The sequence below is a fragment of the Bombina bombina genome, chromosome 2 (assembly GCF_027579735.1).
Source record: "Bombina bombina isolate aBomBom1 chromosome 2, aBomBom1.pri, whole genome shotgun sequence".
Taxonomy (NCBI): Eukaryota; Metazoa; Chordata; class Amphibia; order Anura; family Bombinatoridae; genus Bombina; species Bombina bombina.
This window is the reverse complement of record NC_069500.1, coordinates 491,719,176-491,735,375: the sequence shown is the minus strand read 5'-3', so window position 1 is coordinate 491,735,375 and position 16,200 is coordinate 491,719,176. Positions and strand designations below refer to the sequence as shown.

The 16,200-nt window shown below is 41.3% G+C and overlaps 1 protein-coding gene across 2 annotated transcripts in view; it reads right to left on the bottom strand.

Moving 5' to 3' along the window:
* Positions 1–16,200, bottom strand: part of CCDC157 (coiled-coil domain containing 157) — a 186,453-nt gene that overhangs the window by 158,885 nt on the left and 11,368 nt on the right. For both annotated transcript variants that reach the window (XM_053702205.1, XM_053702206.1), the window contains exons 3-6: positions 8,807–8,969; positions 664–1,285; positions 498–575; positions 123–310 (exon numbers count right to left, since the gene is read on the bottom strand). In XM_053702205.1, coding sequence (XP_053558180.1) covers positions 123–310; positions 498–575; positions 664–1,285; positions 8,807–8,969 — 1,051 coding nt within the window. The remainder of the gene's footprint in view (positions 1–122; positions 311–497; positions 576–663; positions 1,286–8,806; positions 8,970–16,200) is intronic.

Sequence of the window (16,200 nt, the reverse complement as noted above, 5' to 3'; positions counted from 1 at the left end):
TAATAGATTACTTATCCTTTTACGAATGAGGAGAGGCTGTCAATCCTACTGTAAATCTCAGTGCTACTAATAAAAATACTGACATCGGCTGATTCTCCTGTTTGGTAATGTTGACTACTCACCTCTTCATGACTCTGAAGGCTCTCGCCACGTGCTCTCTCCTTAGACATGGCCTTCTCAGACTCCTGCAGCCTCTGGTTTGTGATCTTCAGCTGGTCATTCAGATCTCTCATTTTCTGCTCAAGTGCCAACATCTCATCCTTATCTACCATACTTTTCATCTCATCCAAAAGCTGGTTTTGTGACAACTCTAAAGAAGACATTGCCTTTAAAAAAAGTGTTAAATACTTGGGAAGGAAAAGTTTTAGTTAGCTCTCTATAACACAAAAAGCCCACTTACATATCCAAGTTTCAGCTCTATCAAGTTCTCTTTATCTAATATAAGCTAAGAGAGACTTTTTCACAGTTACTACCCTTTACCTCACAGCAATAATTACCAAGGTCTCGGATAGTACTCTGCTGAGAGGCTAGCTCCTTCTTCAGGATTAAAACTCTCTCCTCCAGGACTGCTGTGCCTAAATAAAACACAATACTTCCATCAGGACCTAATTGACTATGCCAGTTTCTCTCCAACAAATCTTTCGCTTAGAACCAAATTGTTACCTTTTTGCAGCTCTTCTTTGTCCTTCTCCAGTTTATTCATCATCTCCTCACTCTGACGTCTCTTTTCCTGTACCAGTCTTTCCCCTTCTTTAGTCTTTCTCTGGTGCTCCTCCTTTGCAGATATTAACTGTTTCTTACAGTTCTCTATGTTTTTTTGAAGCCTCTCATTTTCCAGTCTGGCCTCTTCTAACTGGTTCCTCAGTGGGCTAATAACCTGAGTAAGCTCAGTTAGATGTTTACTAATCCTAGCCAGGTCTTTGCTCTCTTCGCTTGCCCAGTATCTCATCTCAGAGGGTGACAGGATAACCCCAGAAGGAAGCATCTCTTTAATCTTGGTCAGAGAGCAGGGTAAGTTCTGGTTGTTGCACACACTGATGATTGCATTACTAACCTCTCTTAAACTACTCTGAGCTGTGGCACAGGCATCACATGGTACCAATGCAGATTCTAGGGTCTGGGAACCTACTGTCCGAGTGTCCTGAGCAACACAGAGTTGGGCTACACTTACTGAAGGGGTAAGCCTACTGCTCTGAGATAGTGAGGAAGCAAAAGTGAGTCTTGATGAAGAACTACATGATGACTCATTTCCTTTCCCAATCATTTTGGGATGAACAGATGATTTCTGAAGAAACAAAATATTTTTTTATCCCTGTAAGTATGCATATACCAAGGTGCTTGTCCATAATCATGGGATTTATACAGCCAGACGTAATCACATTGCACACAGTAATGTCTAAAGCTGACAAAAAACTACAAGACATCATAAAACAAAGTTAAACATTCCACAATAAAATGCAAGACAAATATAAACTCATATTCAAGTTGTTAAAGGGAAATGGGACCCAATTTTTGTCTTTGGTTATTCAAATACAGCATGCGATTTTAAACAACTTTCCAATCTACTTCTGTTATGAAATTTGCTTCATTCTCTTGGTATCCTTTTTTGAAGGAGCAACTATGCACTATTGTGAGAAACTGAACACATCTGGTGAACCAATGACAAGAAGCATGTATTTGCAGCCACCAATCAGCAGCTAGCTCTGAGAAATGCATTGCTGCTTCTGAACCTACCTAGGTATATTTTTCAAGTAAGGATACCAAGCGAATGAAGCAAATTAGGATAACAGAAGTAAACTGGAAAATCATTTAAAATCACATGCTCTATCGGAATCATAAAAAAAAAAAAAAGGGTTTCATGTCTCTTTAATTAGAAATTGTAATTATAACGTTATAATCATGCATTGAGTTTCTTAAAAGGGATAGTAAAGTCCAAATTAAATTTATATGACTCAGATAGGGCATGCAATTTTAAACAACTTTTCAATTTACTTTTATCATCAAATTTGCTTTGTTCTCTTGATATTCTTAGTTGAAAGCTAAACCTAGGTAGACTCATATGATAACAGCTAGAGGGCGTAGTTCATGTGTTTCATACAAATAACATTGTGCTCCTGCACATGGAGTTATTTAAGAGTCAGCACTAATTGCCTGACATGCAAGTTTGTAAAAAAGATCTGCGATAAGTAGGCAGTCTGCAGAAGCTTAGATACAAGATAATTACAGAGGTAAACTAGGGAATTGTAAATAAATGGATTATCTATATTTAAACAATAACATTGTTGGTGTTTACTATCCCTTTAAATTTAATGAAATAAAAACTTGCAATAGCAAAATAATATGTCAGTAAAAGAATACATACTTAAAGGAACACTGAACCCACATTTTTTTCTTTTGTGATTTAGATAGAGCATGCAATTTTAAGCAACTTTCTAATTTACTCCTATTATCAATTTTTCTTTGTTCTCTTGCTATCTTTATTTGAAAAAGAAGGCATTTCATCTATTTTTTGGTTCAGACCATGGACAGCACTTGCTGATTGGTCGGTTAAATTAATCCACCAATCAGCAAGAACAACCCAGGTTGTTCACCAAAAATGGGCCAGCATCGAAACTTACATTCTTGCTTTTCAAATAAAGATACCAAGAGAATGAAGAAAATTTGATAATAGGAGTAAATTAGAAAGTTGCTTAAAATTGCATGCTCTACCTGAATCACAAAAGAAAAAATTTAGGCTCAGTGTCCCTTTAAAGTGATGGTATATCCTAGCACTTTTGAAATGCTAGGATTTACCAGTGCTAAAAATAAAGGGGACTTTCAGTCATGACGTATTAAAAACTTCATGCTGAAACTTCCTTTATTTGGCTGCAGTTTATGCGGAGCTGAGGCTGAGCGCCTCGGGCCACCCATGGCAAAGCACTATTTTTTCTATGAGGTGACATTTTCACCTCTTAACCAATAGCTGTGCTAACCAATCGGCATTATGCTTGATGGCTAGCACACTATTGGCTAAGAGGTCTCAATGAGAAAAAAACATTTTGCCATGAGTGGCAGGAGGCGCTCAGCTCAGCATAAACTGCTGGAAAATAAAGGAACTTTCAGCATGAAGTTTTTTATACTTTTTTGTATTATAACATTCTTAATTATGCAGTGCTCTCCCCAGGACCTATTTAATTGGTATATCACCCAGGCATATTTACTGACCACCCGCCAAATTAAATTCATTTATGCTAAATTATACAATTAATGTGTGCTTTAGACAGCTTAAGTAACATCTATAAATAACAGAAAAGTTTATCACATTGAAAAGTATTTCTCTGCCCCCCACCTGGCTACTTAATATTTCCGCCCAGCTCCCCACATTTTCTGGGGAAAACACTGTTATGTGTAGGTTTTCCTTAACCCCTTAATGACCACAGCACTTTTCCATTTTCTGTCCGTTTGGGACCAAGGCTATTTTTACATTTTTGCGGTGTTTGTGTTTAGCTGTAATTTTCTTCTTACTCATTTACTGTACCCACACATATTATATACCGTTTTTCTCGCCACTAAATGGACTTTCTAAAGATACCATTATTTTCATCATATCTTATAATTTACTATAAAAAAAAATATAAAATATGAGGAAAAATTGAAAAAAACACACTTTTTCTAACTTTGACCCCCAAAATCTGTTACATATCTACAACCACCAAAAAACACCCATGCTAAATAGTTTCAAAATTTTGTCCTGAGTTTAGAAATACCCAATGTTTACATGTTCTTTGCTTTTTGTGCAAGTTATAGGGCCATAAATACAAGTAGCACTTTGCTATTTCCAAACCACTTTTTTCCAAAATTAGCGCTAGTTACATTAGAACACTAATATCTTTCAGGAATCCCTGAATATCCCTTGACATGTATATATTTTTTTTTAGTAGACATCCCAAAGTATTGATCTAGGACAATTTTGGTATATTTCATACCACCATTTCACCGCCAAATGCGATCAAATACAAAAAATCGTTCACTTTTTCACAAATTTTTTCACAAACTTTTGGTTTCTCACTGAAATTATTTACAAACAACTTGTGCAATTATGGCATACATGGTTGTAAATTCTTCTCTGGGATCCCCTTTGTTCAGAAATAGCAGACATATATGGCTTTGGCGTTGCTTTTTGGTAATTAGAAGGCCGCTAAATGCCACTGCGCACCACAAGTGTATTATGCCCAGCAGTTAAGGGGTTAATTAGGGAGCTTTTAGGGAGCTTGTAGGGTTAATTTTAGCTTTAGTGTAGTATAGTAGACAACCCCAAGTATTGATCTAGGCACATTTTGGTATATTTCATGCCACCATTTCACCGCCAAATGCGATCAAATTGAAAAAAAAGTTAAATTTTTCACAATTTTAGGTTTCTCACTGAAATAATTTACAAACAGCTTGTGCAATTATGGCACAAATGGTTGTAAATACTTGTCTGGGATCCCCTTTGTTCAGAAATAGCAGACATATATGACTTTGGCGTTGCTTTCTGGTAATTAGAAGGCCGCTAAATCCTGCTGCGCCTCACACGTGTATTATGGCTAGCAGTGAAGGGGTTAATTAGGGAGTTTGTAGGGAGCTTGCAGGGTTAATTTTAGCTTTAGTGTAGAGATCAGCCTCCCACCTGACACATCCCACCCCCTGATCCCTCCCAAACAGCTCCCTTCCCTCCCCCACCCCACAATTGTCCCCGCCATCTTAAGTACTGGCAGAAAGTCTGCCAGTACTAAAATAAAAGGGTTTTTTAAAAAAAATAAAAAATTTTTTTAGCATATTTACATATGCTAGGGTGTAGGATCCCCCCCCTTAGCCCCCAACCTCCCTGATCCCCCCCAAAACCGCTCTCTAACCCTCCCCTCTGCCTCATTGGGGGCCATCTTGGGTACTGGCAGCTGTCTGCCAGTACCCAGTTTGCAAAAAAAAGTGCTTTTTTTATTTTTTTGGGGCTTTTTTCTGTAGTGTAGCTTCCCCCCCCCCCACACAGACAAACCCCCACCACCTTGCTGATCTTTTTTTTTTTTAAATATTTCGAAATTTATACATTTTTTATTAAATCATTTTCTGTAGTGTAGCGGTTCCCACCCGCTCCCTCCCCGTGCACGCGCCCGCCCCCGCCCTCCCGTGCACGCGCGCGCGTCCGTGCGCGCCCCTGCTCGTCCCCGCCCACGATCCCGCCCCCCCTGCACATAACCAGGGCCATCGATGGCCGCCACCCGCCTCCCGGTCCGGCTCCCACCCACCAACGCAGGTAGCCACCGATCTCCGGTGCAGAGAGGGCCACAGAGTGGCTCTCTCTGCACCGGATGGCTACCAAAGGTTATTGCAGGATGCCTCCATATCGAGGCATCACTGCAATAACCGGAAAGCAGCTGGAAGCGAGCAGGATCGCTTCCAGCTGCTTTCCAAACCGAGGACGTGCAGGGTACGTTCTCAGGCATTAACTGCCTTTTTTTTGAGGACGTACCCTGCACGTCCTCGGTCGTTAAGGGGTTAAGAACAGATAACGTGTGAAAACAATAGCAATGTAGAGTATAGCAATGTCAAAGGGGGTTAAAACTCTGTTACATAGCTACTTTAAAGTAACTATAATTGTGTGCACATATTATGTGCCCCTAATTGACCTCAGCAGAATAGTTTAGATAAGGGAAACCTTAAGAAACCAATGTAATTTATATAAACTAAAACTTTACATTCATCATTATAGCTAATATTTATTTACAGTTTAATGTATCTTAAAAATGTCATTTGGTGTACTACATATGCCTAAGTTTGCACACCAAAGTATAGTGCAAGCATAATCTTACCAGACATCTTAAAAATATATATACACACACATACATACATATATACATATACAAATGCAGAAAAAGTGGCACACACTAATGGAGTAACTACCCGGTGCACTGCAAGCAGGAGTATTGCATGTAGGTAAGCTTTCCAAATACACACTCTGCCTAAGTGTTGTAGGTATCCGGAAAAAAGCAGGCAACACAGGGAATTCAATCAAAAGAAAAGGCTTTATTCCAATCCTTGGAAAAACAGCAGGGCCTTAACCCATAACGTTTCGGTCTACACCTAGACCTTTATCAAATGGAGCCCATGGGCTTATTTCTGGTTCGATTACAGAGAAAATGTTTATTTTCATTAATAAAATCTGAAAAATTTAATTTGATTAAAAAAAGAAATAAAATTGCAATATGGTCCCAATTACTGAACATGTAAACATACATATGGTATTCTATAATAGCATTCTCCATCGGAATTCTGCTATATTATAAATCAAATGGTGTAAATAACTGCAGAAATTATATTTATATCTTCTGAACTCTATACTAGGCACGGGTGAAAATATGTTTTCTAAAGGAATGATGAATATGGCCACAAGCAGCTGTGCAAATCTAGATAGTTGCGTGTTGCACTTAAACACAAATACTGTATATTCGGCAGCGAATACAGCTGAATGCCGCTGCCTGCAGCCATATTAGCCAATTGTTTGCTAAACAAATACCGAATTCATTATGTTTGCCCATGTCTGCTGTCTACCCAGAAACTCACTATAAAGTTTTTTACTTCGACCATTTTATCTTGTCGCTTCTTAAAAGGGACATGAAAACCAACATTTTTCTTTTTGTGATTCAGACAGAACATACAATTTTAAACAGCATTCCAATTTACTTCTATTATTTAATTTGCTTCCTTCCTTTGTTATCCTTTGCTGAAAGGTTTATTTAGGTAAGCTCAGGAGCCGCAAAAAACCTAGGCTCTAGCTGCCGATTCGTGGCTGTATGTATATATATATATATATATATATATATATATATATATATATATATATATATATATATATATATATATATATATACACTGCTCAAAAAAATAAAGGGAACACTAAAATAACACATCCTAGATCTGAATGAATAAAATATTCTAATTAAATACTTTGTTCTTTACATAGTTGAATGTGCTGACAACAAAATCACACAAAAATTAAAAAATGGAAATCAAAATTTTCAACCCATGGAGGTCTGGATTTGGAGTCACACTCAAAATTAAAGTGGAAAAACACACTACAGGCAGATCCAACTTTGATGTAATGTCCTTAAAACAAGTCAAAATGAGGCTCAGTAGTGTGTGTGGCCTCCACGTGCCTGTATGACCTCCCTACAACGCCTGTGCATGCTCCTGATGAGGTGGCGGATGGTCTCCCGAGGGATCTCCTCCCAGACCTGGACTAAAGCATCCACCAACTCCTGGACAGTCTGTGGTGCAAAGTGAAGTTGGTGGATGGAGCGATACATGATGTCCCAGATGTGCTCAATTGGATTCAGGTCTGGGGAACGGGAGGGCCAGTCCATAGGATCAATGCCTTCATCTTGCAGGAACTGCTGACACACTCCAGCCACATGAGGTCTAGCATTGTCTTGCATTAGGAGGAACCCAGGGCCAACCGCACCAGCATATGGTCTCACAAGGGGTCTGAGGATCTCATCTTGATACCTAATGGCAGTCAGGCTACCTCTGGCGAGCACATGGAGGGCTGTTCGGCCCCTCAAAGAAATGCCACCCCACACCATTACTGACCCACTGCCAAACTGGCCATGCTGGAGGATGTTGCAGGCAGCAGAACGTTCTCCACGGCGTCTCCAGACTGTCACGTCTGTCAAATGTGCACAGTGTGCCCCTGCTTTCATCTGTGAAGAGCACAGGGCACCAGTGGCGAATTTGCCAATCTTGGTGTTCTCTGGCAAATGTCAAACGTCCTGCACGGTGTTGGACTGTAAGCACAACCCCCACCTGTTGACGTTGGGTCCTCATACCACCCTCATGGAGTCTGTTTCTGACCGTTTGAGCAGACACATGCACATTTGTGGCCTGCTGGAGGTCATTTTGCAGGGCTCTGGCAGTGCTCCTCCTGTTCCTCCTTGCACAAAGGCGGAGGTAGCGGTCCTGCTGCTGGGTTGTTGCCCTCCTACGGCCTCCTCCACGTCTCCTGATGTACTGGCCTGTCTCCTGGTAGCGCCTCCATGCTCTGGACACTACGCTGACAGACACAGCAATCCTTCTTGCCACAGCTCGCACTGATGTGCCATCCTGGATGAGCTGCACTACCTGAGCCACTTGTGTGGGTTGTAGACTCCGTCTCATGCTACCACTAGAGTGCAAGAACCACCAGCATTCAAAAGTGACCATAACATCAGCCAGAAAGCATAGGAACTGAGAAGTGGTCTGTGGTCACCACCTGCAGAACCACTCCTTTATTGGGGGTGTCTTGCTAATTGCCTATAATTTCCACCTGTTGTCCATTTGCACAACAGCATGTGAAATTGATTGTCACTCAGTGTTGCTTCCTAAGTGGACAGTTTGATTTCACAGAAGTGTGATTGACTTGGAGATACATTGTGTTGTTTAAGTGTTCCCTTTATTTTTTTGAGCAGTGTGTGTATATATATATATATACACACACACACCGAATGTCATCGGCTCACCCATGTGTCCAGTTAGAAACCAGTATTGCTGCTCCATCAACAAAGGAGCAAAATAAATTATATAATAGAAGTAAATTGGAAAGTTGTTTAAAATCACATGTTCTATCTGAATCATAAAAGAAAATATTTGGGGTTCATGTCCCTTTAAGGTAAAAGTGATAAAAAAAGATTGCCTGAAGAAGTGTGCTTAAATAGTTTTAGCGATTATAATTTGCTCCATATCAAGCCATATGTGAAGTGTATAATAAAATTTAAACACTGTCTTGTGGTTTCACATACATTTAGCATTTACTCACCATCTGTTGGAACGCAGACCCAAGTTTTAGCATGTGATTCCAATACTTCCGAACTGCCAGGCCTATGGACATAGATGGCCCCAGAGGTCGATTTTGGGGAATGGCTCCCTCACTGCTTATTAACTCTGTGTATCCCGTAAAACTTTGCAGAAGCAGCAACAGTCTGTAAGTAAAAAATAAACCTATGACTTCCTGTCTTTGGTTATTTAGATGTGAAGCTGAATTGTGTTGATAAAGTGAATAACATGCAAAAATGTGGAATAAATCCAACATACTGATTTTTTATATGCTATTTTGCTTTCCTTTTTGTATCTCTGCACCACATTAACTAGGTACAAAACAATGCTACATGAGAATCCTTTAAAGGGCCATAATACCCAAATGTTTAAACACTTGAAAGTGATGCAGCATAGCTGTAAAAAGCTGACTAGAAAATATCACCTGAACATCTCTATGTAAAAAAGAAAGATATTTTACCTCAAATGTTCCTCAGTAGCCACATCACATTGTAAAGGATTTCTAAGCAGCATGTTAGTATGTCTGTCCTGGGACAGCTGAAGGGATGAGCCTCGTGCACTCTCATGTTATTTCCCTATTCAGTTTAGGGAAGTTTACAATGAAATCTCATGAGATCACAGTAAAAGAGTTCATGACCTCAGCACTGCTGATGCCGATTGGCTGCTGTTCATTTCTTCATTTTTTTATCTGCAGCTGGGAGCAGGAGAAGTATAACATTTTACACAGAATTTACTCTGCTGAGCTAAGGAAATTGTGAGGTAAAATATCTTCCTTTTTTACATAGAGATGCTCAGGTGATATTTTCCTGTCAGCTTTTTACAGTTATACTGCATCAGTTTCAAGTGATTTAACATATGAGTATTATGTCCCTTTAACTTCCATCTCTGACACTCTCTCTATATCGTATCAGTAAAAATTCATATTTTTATTCCAGTAGTAGAACAATATGAACTGTCTTACAGGTCCTAAGAAAAGCAAGTTTATTATACTTTAATTAAAGAAATAATAACAAATATGTGAGGCACAGAGTCTAACTACATTCTGAATGTCTAAACTTCTGCAAAATGCCCTGTTTATTAGGTTTTTTTTTTAAAAACAGTTTATGACAATGTTACGTATTTTATCATATAGTAAGCTCATAATATGGAGTGTTTGTGTCCCTGTGGCCTCTATTTTTGCTCCCTGTTTTGTGCCCTTGTGCAATCAGCTTAGTAATGTATTGTTACCACTGTACATATCTGTAGCCCCAATACAGTCTTAACTCTCACTGATTGCCCTCACATTTGGTATGTAGTATGGATAAATTGCAAAATAGCAATTCATGTCTATCTCGTTTAAAGTCAAAGTCAACCCTAGCGTTTCACAAACGCTAGAATTGACTATTGAAACAAATAAAGGGTACTTTCATTCATAAAGTATAAGATAATTCATGTAGAAAGCTCCTTTATTTGTTTCAAGCGATCACCGTTTTGAGCAGCTAAGGAAGCCCACATCAGATCGCTGTTTTGCTAGAGAGGTGACGTTTTCACCTCTTAGCCAATAGCCGTGCGGTAAATCAGGTTTGGCGCCCCTGGGAGCCGGATTTCCCGCATGCCATTTGCTAAGAGGTGAAAACGTCACCTCTTTAGCAAAAGAAATCTCTGCCGTGGGCTGCCTGAACAGCTAAGAACGAGTGATCACTTGAAACAAATAAAGGAGCTTTCTGCATGAAGTATGTTATATTCATAAATGAAAGTCCCCTTTATTTGTTTCAATAATCAATCCTAGCATTTCAGAAACAATAAATACTACGGAAAAAAAAAACAACAATACTTTTTTATGTAAATTTGATAAAAAGTTTTATAAATGTATATATTTAATTGAAGACTGTTTTACTACACATACTGAAACAGCTAATAAGAACATTATAATTGTATGGTTATGATTGTTTTCACTATATACCTATTCTGGCATCACAATTACACTATGACCTTCAATTTGGTCCTATGTGGGTTTTTTTTATTATTAATTAAAGGAATATTTAATTGTATTCACTTATTTAACTTTATTGTATATACTGTTGCTATTCCAAGAACTAAAGATGTACAAAACCAAAAAGGTACAGTATATCTATTATACAACCACAATTGTGAAAAATGGAAAGAACAAACAAAGAAAAAGTAATTTGAAAATGTAATTCACCCTGTACAATATTGAAAACATGTTATTAAACACATTATTTGATGTTTTACTTTGAGAATGTAATGCATTTTTTAAATGATAAACTAATTTCAAATCTGATGACTGCAACACGTTTATTAAAAAGTTGGGACAGTCGACTGTTTAACACTGTGCAACATCACCTTTTCTTTTAATAACACTTATTAAGCGTTTGGGCACTGCAGACACCAGTTGGTTAAGTTTAACAAGCAGAATTTTCCCCCATTCATCCATTATGCATGTCTTCAGCTGTGCAACTTTACGGGGCCTTCGTTGCCTTATTTTGCGCTTCATAATGTGCCACACATTCTCAATTGGAGACAGGTCAGGACTGCAGGCAGGCCATGCTTGCACCTGCACTCTCTGCTTATGCAACCATGCACTTGTAATCTGAGCAGAATGTGGTGTGGCGTTGCCCTGCTGGAAAATGTCCTTGGAAAAGACAACGTCTGGATAGCAAAATGTATACACATCTTTCTGCATTAATGGTGCCCTCACAGATGTGCAAGTTACCCATGCCATGGGCACTGACACACCCCCGTACCATGACAGACGCTGGCTTTTGGACCTGATAACAGCTTGGATGGTCCTTTTCCTCTTTGGCCCGGATGAACACGATAGCTGTTTTTTTCAAAAACTATTTGAAATGTTGGCTTGTCAGACCACAAAACACGATTCCACTGTGCTACTACCCATCTCAGATGAGACAGAGCCCAGAGAAGTTGGCAGCGCTTCTGGGCATTGTTGGTGTATGGCTTCTGCTTCAGGGCCAGTGCTAGGATTTTTGGCTACACAAGCGAAGACATATTTTGCTGCCCCCCCCCCAAAAAAAAAGGATTTACCCTTTCTGCTTCTTATCAAAATGTTCTAATGATGTGTTAAGCAGCTATGTATAACTTTTAATTATAATGATAGAAAAAATAGATTTTCATTATAACATTAAATTATTGACTGTTACTCTGATTTATTATAACTACAATAGCTATAAATGATTAATTTCTGCAGGACATCACGTTCCAAAGCGGTGGCTAAGCACACCATAGAAAAGCAGTGGTAGTTCTGCATAAGTGTCAGGGTGCCAGGAATCAGACTGAGATGAGAAGTGCAAAAATAATCAGACCTTTATTAATAGCAAAAAATAATAAAAAGTCCACAAGTCAAATAACAAGCCAGGAATCAAAACCAGAGCTGGTAGTCAGACGAGCCGAGTCAGGAGCCAAAGTGAATAGTCAGACGAGCCGGAATCAGGAACAAGGAAAACAGCAGAGTCAGGAACAAGCCAGGGATCAGGAACCAGGAAGGAAGTCAGGCAGTCAGGTAATACACAGGAACTCTCACAAACAGGTCTGAGACAACGCAAAGGCAAAGCATACTGAACAGAGGCCGTTTAAATAATAAGTGATGACATCACAATTCTGAGATTGCATCCTGTCTCACATGGATGATGCACACCAGTCTGGCCATAAAAGGAAGTGCAGGAAATGAGCAGCATCCCCCACAATGCACCATAGTCAGGAAGAGAGGTGAGTAAAATGGCTGCCATCAGCACATGGCAAACACAACAGGGAAAAAACCCTGACAGTACCCTCCCCTCAATGACCCCTCCCCCGCGGAAGGACAAAAAGCTTATTGGGGAAACGGCCATGGAAGGCACGGAGGAGGGCGGGAGCATGAACATCAGAGGAGGGAACCCAAGAATGCTCCTCCGGACCGTAGCCCCTCCAGTGAACTAAATACTGTACACGGCCCCTGGACACACGAGAGTCAATAATGCTGCTGACCTCATACTCCTCATGGTTGTCAACAAAGATAGGACGGGGACGAGGCAACACAGTGGTAAACCGATTACAAACCAATGGTTTCAAAAGGGAGACATGAAAAACATTGGAGATGCGAATAGCAGGAGGAAGGTCAAGAGCGTAGGCCACAGGATTAACCCATCGGAGTATTTGAAAAGGACCAACATAACGGGGAGCCAATTTATTGGAAGGCACACAAAGGTTCAAGTTGCGGGAGGACAGCCAAACTCTCTCACCAACCTGGTAGGAAGGTGCAGGCAGACGCCTACGATCAGGCAGGAACATTTGGCGCTGCATAGAATGATGAAGGCAATCCTGAATCTGCACCCACGTGGAACGGAGTTGCCGGAGATGCTCCTCCAAAGCTGGAATACCCTGAGACATGAATGAATCGGGCAACAAGGGTGGTTGAAACCCATAATTCACCATGAACGGGGATAACTTGGAGAAAGCATTAATAGCACTATTACGAGCAAACTCTGCCCAAGGTAACAGTTCAGACTAATTATTGTGGTGATCTGAGACATAGCAACAGAGGAACTGTTCCAGAGCTTGATTAGACCGTTCCGCAGCCCCATTGGATTGAGGGTGATATGCCGAGGAGAAGGAAAGCTGGATCCCCATTTGAGCACAAAAGGAACGCCAAAATCTGGAGACAAACTGGCTACCCCGGTCCGACACTATCTCCTTGGGTAACCCATGTAAACGTAAGACCTCCCGGGCAAAAATTGAAGCAAGCTCCTGAGCGGTAGGCAGCTTCATCAAGGGAATGAAATGTGACATTTTAGAAAAACGGTCAACCACCATAAGGATAACAGTATTGCCATTGGAAACACGGAACTCGACAATGAAGTCCATGGAAAGATGTGTCCAAGGACGCTCACCATTAGCAATAGGTTGAAGAAGCCCCACAGGAAGACGTCGAGGAGACTTATTCTGTGCACAAACTGAGCAGGAGGCAACATACGCAGCAACATCAGAACGAAGAGCTGGCCACCAGAATTGTCGAGTGACAGACCAAATCATTTGGTTTTTGCCTGGGTGACCTGCGGCTTTAGTGGTAATTGTGCAAAAGTTTAGTTCGAAGATTCTCAGGAACAAAACACTTACCACTAGGTTTCTCCGGAGGTGCATTGGTTTGTGCAGCCAGGATCTCCTCCCCCAAGGGAGAAGTCAAATTAGTACATATGGTAGCCAAAATATGGTCAGGAGGTATAACTGGAGTAGGTACAGACTCCTCCTTGGACAGAGGCGAAAATTGTTGAGAGGGCATCAGCCCTAACATTCTTACTACCAGGCAGGTAGGAGACCACATAATTAAACCGAGACAAAAATAGCGCCCATCTGGCTTGTCGGGGCGACAAATGTTTTACTTCAGATAGATAAGTTAAATTCTTGTGGTCAGTAAGAATGAGCACTGGCACACTAGTACCCTCGAGAAGATGCCTCCATTCCTTAAGTGCCAAAATTATGGCCAGTAATTCCCTGTTGCCAATTTCATAATTGCACTCTGCTGGAGACAATTTCTAAGAGAAGAAACCACACGGATGCAAGGAACCGTCAGGCGTAGGACGTTGAGACAAGAGGGCACCTACTCCAGTCTCAGACGCATCGACCTCAAGAACGAAAGGCAGGACAGGGTTAGGATGAGCCAGAACTGGAGCGGCAGCAAAGGCAGTCTTAAGACTATCAAAGGCCTTAATGGCAGTAGGTGACCAATGGAGTGGATCATTCTCTTTACAGGTCATGTCTGTGATAGGTTTGACCAAGGAAGAAAAGTTTTTAATAAACTTTCTATAGTAATTGGTGAACCCCAAAAAACGTTGAATAGACCGAAGACCAACTGGGCGAGGCCACTGCAGATAATTTGTCAGGATCCATGGAGAACCCTGCAACGGAGATAACATAACATAGGAAGGTTACTTGAGTCTCATAGAACTCACATTTCTCAAGTTTACAGAACAGGCCGTTCTCACGTAGTCTCTGAAAAACCCGTGTAACATCAGAACGATGAGCCTCAAGTGTGGGTGAGTCTATGAGGATGTCGTCTAAGTACACCACAACACACTGTTGCAACATATCTCATAGGACATCATTAATAAATTCCTGAAAAACAGCAGGAGCATCACTTAGGCCAAAGGGCATTACAAGATACTCATAAATGCCCGCTCCTGGTGTTAAATGCTGTTTTCCATTCGTGGCCCTCCTTAATCCTAACGATATTGTACGCACCTCTCAAATCAAGTTTAGTAAAGACCGTAGCTCCCTTGAGGCGGTCAAAGAGTTCTGTAATAAGCGGAATAGGGTAAGCATTCTTAATGGTAAGATGATTAAGACCCCTATAATCAATACATGGTCTTAACTCGCCACCCTTTTTCTTCACAAAGAAGAAGCCAGCCCCTGCAGGAGAGCAGGATTTGCGGATGATACCCCACGACAGAGCATCGGCAACATACTCCTTCATAGCACAATTCTCTGCAACAGACAGAGGGTACACCCGGCCCTGAGGAGGAATGGCTCCGGGTTGCAGGTCTATAGCACAATCGTAAGACCGGTAAGGAGGCAACGTACCAGCACGCACCTTGTCAAACACGTCTAGGAACTCTCGGTACTCCTCTGGCAATTGAGATACCGAAGAAGTGCACAAGACTTTAACTGGTTTCCGAAGACAAGTGGAAATACATTGTGAGGACCACGACAAAATTTTGGAACTGCGCCAGTCGAGACTGGGATTGTGCTTTTGGAGCCAGGGATAACCCAGAACAACCGGAAAATGCGGAGAGTTTATCACCTGGAACTGGAGGGTTTCAAAATGGAGAGCCCCAACAGCCATGGACAACGGAACAGTTTCGTGAGTAACGAGTGCGGGCTGAAGGGGCCTGCACTCAATGGCCTCAATAGCAAGCAGAACGGACCGAGGCAAGACAGGAATGGAGTGCTTTGATACAAAAGCACTGTCAATGAAATAGCCCGCAGCACCGGAGTCAACAAGAGCCTGAGTGACTATGGAGGAGTCCACCCAGGAAAAGACAACCGTGACCAAAGGTTTCTCCTTAAGCGGTCCGGGGACGAGGATAAACCACCCAAGGTCTGCCCCCGACAGGACCTTAGGTGTGAGCGTTTCCCGGCCGTGTAGGACAACACTTCAAAAGGTGACCCTTTAACCCACAATAGAGGCAGAGCCCCTCCCTCCTCCTAAAGGCCCTCTCCGCCGCGGAGAGACGAGTGAATACCAGCTGCATCAGCTCAGCAGTACCTGGTGACTCGGGACCAGGAGGCATGGAAGGAGAGGGAGGCATGGGTGGGAACGAACACGTAGAAGACAACAGAACAGGAGGCTCCTTGAAAAAAAAGGATAAAAAAAAAAAAAAGACACCA